Raw genomic sequence first — 6,968 nt, 5'->3', positions numbered from 1 at the left:
GGACTATAGATTAGTCTATAGTCTGGACTATAGATTAGTCTATAGTCTGGACTATAGATTAGTCTATAGTCTGGACTATAGATAAGTCTATAGTCTGGAATATAGATTAGTCTATAGTCTGGAATATAGATAAGTCTATAGACTGGACTATGGATTTGTTTATATTCTGGACTATGGATTTGTGTATAGTCTGGACTATAGATTTGTCTATAGTTTGGATTTGGATTAGAATAGATAACAGTCTGGTCTATAGATTAGTCTGTAGTCTGGACTATAGATTAGTCTATAGTCTGGACTATAGATTAGTCTATACTCTGGACTATAGATTAGTCTATAGTCTGGGCTATAGAATGGTCTATAGTCTAGACTATATATTGGTCTATAGTCTGGACTGTAGTTTGGGTATAGTCTGGACTATATATTGGTCTATAGTCTGGACTATAGATTGGTGTATATGGACTCTAGATTGGTACATATGGACTCTTGATTAGTCTATAGTCTAGATTAGTCTATACTCTGGACTATAGATTAGTCTATAGTCTGGACTATTAATTAGTCTATAGTCTGGACTATAAAAAAGTCCATAGTCAGGACTCTAAATTAGTCTATAGTCTGGACTATAGATTAGTCTATAGTCTGGACTATAGAAAAGTCTATAGTCTGGACTATAGAATAGTCTATAGTCTGGACTATAGATTAGTCTATAGTCTGGACTATAGATTAGTCTATAGGCTGGACTATAGATTAGTCTATAGTCTGGACTATAGATTAGTCTATAGGCTGGACTATAGATTAGTCTATAGTCTGGACTATAGAATAGTCTATAGTCTGGACTTTAGAATAGTCCATAGTCTGGAATATAGAATAGTCTATAGTCTGGACTATAGAAGTCTATAGTCTGGACTATAGATTAGTCTATAGTCTGGAATATAGATTAGTCTATAGTCTGGACTATAGAATAGTCTATAGTCTGGACTATAGAACAGTGTATAGTCTGGACTATAGAATAGTCTATATATAATAGTCTATAGTCTGGACTATAGAATAGTCTATAGTCTGGACTATAGAATAGTCTATAGTCTGGACTATAGAATAGTCTGGACTTTAGATTAGTTTATAGTCTGGGCTATAGATTAGTCTTTAATCTGTCTGGACTATAGATTAGTCCATAGTGTGGACTATAAATTAGTCTATAGTCTGGACTACAGATTAGTCTATAGTCTGGACTATAGGTTAGTCTGTAGTCTGACTATAGATTAGACATAAACATAAATGCACGTCTCTGTTACTTTTCAGTTCGATTTCCGGCATAAACTGTAAATTTTTTAACAAAAGTAATTAATAAAAAAACACCGACAAAGTTGACCAAATAACCACTTAAATAGATAAAACTTAAGTGTTATCGTTAAATAAATATTTCCTTGCGATAATTAATATATTTTTTTTATTTGATTTCATTTTATTTTATCATTTTTTTAACTTCAGTTTAACTTTATTATTTCATATCTTTGTATTTTGTTATTTTTATAATTATAATAATAATTCATTAAAAATCTAATAATAATTAAATTATAAAACATATTTGTTAAATATTAATAAAAGAAAAATAAGTAAATTTATAAAAAAAAACAAATTCAGATGATTTTAAAAAGAATAAACTATAAATACATAATAAATTTTAATAAAAATATATATATAAATATGTTTATAGGTAAGCAGTAGTTATATATAAATGTTTTTTAAAAAAATGATTAATTAATCTTAAACATAAAATACACAAGATAAAGTTTAAAATTAAATAAAAATTTTATAAAATTAAATAAATTTCTTTTTTTTTTATATTTAGAAAATTATTTATGCTTTTTTAAAAGTTTTACTGTTTTGTCATTTAAAAGTTTTGGGTTTTTGCTTAGAAACTCATAACAAAATTATAAAAAAATTTAACAAATTTTGAAAGTGTTTCTAAACGTTTGTTTTTGTAATTTTTCTTTAAATTTTTAATCTGGCGATTGATTTTTTTGTTTATATTACAAATATGTTTTGTATAATAGCCTTTTAAGGTTTCAATTACATTTATTTCGAAATTTGTATATAATATATAGTTTTTTTTTCTTTCTTGTATATATTTCAATGTATATAGAAACAAATAAATATGTTTATATAAAATATTGTTGTTTTTTTTCATGTTGTTTGTTTTTTTGTTTTTAAACCCCGGCTTTCCATTTTTATGTTAACATAAATAATAAAAAAATATTCATAAAAATTATAAATTACTTTTTTTAATATTTATATATAAATATTGCTAAAATTATGTGATTTTCTTTTAATAATTTTTATACAGTTTGTTTTTATACATAATCTGTTTAAAAAAAATCTTCTAAATAAATTATAATGTATAATGATGAGCTTCCGTTTTTTTTCTTGAGATATCTTGCGAAAAATCTATTTTTGAAAAGAAAAAAAAAGGTATTATATAGCGAATATTCAATAATAATAAGAAGAATTTAGGAGAGAGTCTAAGACCAAGTCCTGTTACTAAATTATAGATATTACTCCATTGTCTAGACTTGACTATTGTCTTTATAGTCTAGACTATAGTCTAGTCTATAGTCTCGACTATAGAATAGTCTATAGTTTACACTATAGAGTAGTCTATAGTCTCGACTATAGAATAGTCTATAGTCTCGACTACAGAATAGTCTATAATCTCGACTATAGAATAGTCTATAGTCTCGACTATAGAATAGTCTATAGTCTCGACTATAGAATAGTCTATAGTCTCGACTACAGAATAGTCTATAGTCTCGACTAAAGAATAGTCTATAGTCTCGACTATAGAATAGTCTATAGTCTAGACTATAGAATAGTCTATAGTCTTGACTATAGAATAGTCTATAGTCTCGACTATAGAATAATCTATAGTCTTGACTATAGAATAGTCTATAGTCTTGACTATAGAATAGTCTATAGTCTCGACTATAAAATAGTCTATAGTCTCGACTATAAAATAGTTTATAGTCTCGACTATAGAATAGTCTATAGTCTCGACTATAGAATAGTCTATAGTCTCGACTATAGAATAGTTTATATTCTCGACTATAGAATAGTCTATAGTCTCAACTATAGAATAGTCTATAGTCTCGACTATAGAATAGTCTATAGTCTTGACTATATAATAGTCTATAGTCTTGACTATAGAATAGTCTATAGTCTCGACTATAGAATAGTCTATAGTCTCGACTATAGAATAGTCTATAGTCTTGACTATAGAATTGTCTGTAGTCTCGACTATAGAATAGTCTATAGTCTCGACTATAGAATAGTCTATAGTCTCGACTATAGAATAGTCTATAGTCTTGACTATAGAATTGTCTGTAGTCTCGACTAAAAAATAATCTATAGTCTCGACTATAGAATAGAGTATAGTCTCCACTAAAGTATGGTCTACTATTTCGACTATAGAATAGTATATAGTCTCGACTATAGAATAGTCTATTGTGTCGACTATAGAATAGTCTATTGCCTCGACTTTAAAATAGTCTATAGTCTTAACTATAGGATAGTCTATAGTCTCGACTATAGAATAGTCCATAGTCTTGACTATAGAATAGTCTTTAGTCTCGACTATAGAATAATCTATAGTCTCGACTACAATATAGTCTATAGTCTCGACTATTCAATAGTCTACTATTTCGATTATAGTCTACTGTAAACAGTCTGTAGTCTCGACTATAGAACAGTCTATAGTCTCGACTATAGAATAGTCTATTATCTCGACTAGAGAATAGTCTATTGTCTCGACTATAGAACTGTCTAAGTCTCGAATATAGAATAGTCTACTATCTCGACTATAGAATAGTCTACTATCTCGACTATAGAATAGTCTACTATCTCGACTATAGAATAGTCTACTATCTCGACTATAGAATAGTCTATAGTATCGACTATAGAATAGTCTATAGTCTCGACTATAGAATAGTCTATAGTCTCGACTACAGAACAGTCTAAGTCTCGACTATAGAATAGTCCTTAGTCTCTACTATAGAATAGTCTTTAGTCTTGACCATAGAATAGTCTATTGTCTCGACTATGGTACAGTCTATTGTCTTGTCTATAGAATAGTCTAAGTATAAACTATAGAATAGTTTATTGTCTCGACTATAAAATAACTATTGCCGCGACTATAGAACAGTCTATTGTCTCGACTAAAGAACCGCCTAAGTCTCGACTATAGAATAGTCTATTGTCTCGACTATAGAATAGTCTATTGTCTTGACTATAGAATAGTCTATAGTCTCGACTACAGAACAGTCTAAGTCTCGACTATAGAATAGTCCTAAGTCTCGACTATAGAATAGTCTATTGACTCTACTATAGAATAGTCTTTAGTCTTGACCATAGAATAGTCTATTGTCTCGACTATGGTACAGTCTATTGTCTCGACTATGGTACAGTCTATTGTCTTGCCTATAGAATAGTCTCGACTATAGAATAGTTTATTGTTTCGACTATAAAATAATCTATTGTCGCGACTATAGAACAGTCTATTGTCTCGACTATAGAACGGTCTAAGTCTCAACTATAGAATAGTCGATTGTCTTCACTATAGAATAGTCTATAGTCTCGACTACAGAACAGTCTAAGTCTCGACTATAGAATAGTCCTTAGTCTCGACTACAGAACAGTCTAAGTCTCGACTATAGAATAGTCCTTAGTCTCGACTATAGAATAGTCTATTGACTGTACTATAGAAAAGTCTTTAGTCTTGACCATAGAATAGTCTATAGTCTCGACTACAGAACAGTCTAAGTCTCGACTATAGAATAGTCCTTAGTCTCGACTATAGAATAGTCTATTGACTGTACTATAGAATAGTCTTTAGTCTTGACCATAGAATAGTCTATTGCCTTGACTATGGAACAGTCTATTGTCTTGCCTATAGAATAGTATAAGTCTCGACTATAGAATAGTTTATTGTCTCGACTATAGAATACTCTATAGTCTCGACGATAGAATAGTCTATTGTCTCGACTATAGAATAGTCTATAGTCTCGACCATAGTATAGTCTTTTGTCTTGACAGTAGAATAGTCTATTGTCTTGACTAAAGAATATTCCATTGTCTGAACTATAGAATAGTATATAGTCTCGACTATAGAACAGTCTTTCGTCTCGACTATAGAATAGTCTAATTTGCTTGACTATAGTCTGTCTCTAATCAGTTGTCTCTGCTTCTGGTCTAAGGCTCTATTAAAATTATTTTCAAACTATAAAACAAACAAAATCTTCCTATAATAATCGAATAAATTTTGTAATTATTTTAATTGTTTATTACAAAAATACTAATAAGCGTTTTTAAGTTAAAAAATCTTGTTGTTTTCAGATATCTTAATTTTAAAAGCTAGTTGTTGCTGTATTTAGCTATTCCTTTGTGAAAAGGAATATTACTGGAAAAAAGAAAGTGAATAACTTTCTTTTCTGGCCTTAAAAGTTTTGCAAGAAAGTTTGATTTAGCATTTACTATTCAGCAAGTTTAGCAACTGAAATTGGCAGTTTATAAACCGATATTATTAAGGTCTATTAAAAAATGTATGTTTTCTGGTTAATTTGTATTTGTATAACTTTAAAAGTTTAAAAACTCCTTCAAGAACTTACACTCAGATATATATTTATATTTATATGTATATAATATTTAAGCTTCGCTTAAATCACATCGATCATCGTCTAACATTAAACTTTCTTCTATAGCTTCGGTATCGTTAGGATTCGAAGTTGGATGAGGTGATGAAGAACTTTCACCACAATTTGTAGCATAGACATGAGGTCTTTGCTGATTAGAATCATCCGTATCGGGATCACGTATTGAATTGAAAGCATTAATAGCATTGGCATTTGGTGATGAGGTGTCTTCATTGGGTGGATAGACATGACGATGATAACTACCACCGGTCATAACATTACCATCACCTTCGAATTCAGCATCTCGTACACTACCAAAGGCGGGAGTGTGTGAAGAACTTTTACGCATACTGGTCGGTGGTGACCAAACAGTTTGATAGAGTGGTGAAGCGAAGACATACATATGATTAAGATATTCCATATCGTACGAGGGTTGATACGAATCCGATTCAAGAGGATTATAATATTGTGATGTTGATGGCTGATGCATGGGTGTTTGACGGCAACTATAGGGTCCCGATGTACCACCACCTCCTGAATAATGTGGTGTATCATAGTTTTGTGATCTTGTGGATGAGATTAAGGGATAGGATGATTGCATTCCGGTAGGTCGTGGTGGCATTGTGGCATAAATACCACGGTATGCTTCGAATGGTGTCTGTGGGTAGTAGGCATCGGACCAGCGTACATGATTAGGTGTATAATCACCTTTGGCATAGAGCTGAAAGAGAGAGAAGGAGAAAATTGTAATGAATTATCCAAAGAGTTTAGTATAAGCTATAGATAGCCTGGACTATGAAATAGACTTTTCTATAGTCCAGTCTATAGTCTGAACTATAGAATAGTCTATAGTCTGGACTATAGAATAGTCTATAGTCTGGACTATAGATTAGTCTATAATCTGGGCTATAGAATAGTCTATAGGCTGGACTATAGAATAGTCTATGGTCTGGACTAAAGCGTAGTCTAAAGTCTGGACTATAGAATTGTATATGGTCTGTACTTAAGAGTAGTCTAAAGTCTGGACCACAGAATAGTCTATAGTCTAGACTACAGAATAGTCTATAGTCTGGACTACAGAATAGTCTATAGTCTGGACTATAGAATAGTCTATAGTCTGGACTATAGAATAGCCTATAATCTGGACTATAGAATAGTCTACAGTCTGGACTATAGAATAGCCTACAGTCTGGACTATAGAATAGTCTATAGTCTGGACTATAGAATAGTCTATAGTCTGGACTATAGAATAGTCTATAGTCTGGACTATAGAATAGTCTATAGTCTGGA

General features: G+C 30.7%; 2 protein-coding genes across 2 annotated transcripts in view; both read right to left on the bottom strand.

Annotated features, from left to right (window-relative positions):
- LOC111688168 (attacin-A-like) overlaps nt 1-2,223 on the bottom strand; it is a 2,974-nt gene extending 751 nt beyond the window's left edge. The window contains exon 1 of the mRNA XM_046953368.1: nt 2,211-2,223. Coding sequence (XP_046809324.1) covers nt 2,211-2,223 — 13 coding nt within the window. The remainder of the gene's footprint in view (nt 1-2,210) is intronic.
- The window catches only part of LOC124420481 (7SK snRNA methylphosphate capping enzyme bin3-like), a 13,171-nt gene continuing 8,301 nt past the window's right edge, over nt 2,099-6,968 (bottom strand). Inside the window, exons 2-3 of the mRNA XM_046953367.1 lie at nt 5,655-6,399; nt 2,099-2,442 (exon numbers count right to left, since the gene is read on the bottom strand). Of these exons, the coding sequence (XP_046809323.1) occupies nt 5,692-6,399 (708 nt within the window). The 3' untranslated portion in view covers nt 2,099-2,442; nt 5,655-5,691. The remainder of the gene's footprint in view (nt 2,443-5,654; nt 6,400-6,968) is intronic.

Source organism: Lucilia cuprina, chromosome 6 (genome assembly GCF_022045245.1).
Source record: "Lucilia cuprina isolate Lc7/37 chromosome 6, ASM2204524v1, whole genome shotgun sequence".
Taxonomy (NCBI): Eukaryota; Metazoa; Arthropoda; class Insecta; order Diptera; family Calliphoridae; genus Lucilia; species Lucilia cuprina.
This window is presented reverse-complemented; position numbering and strand designations above follow the sequence as displayed.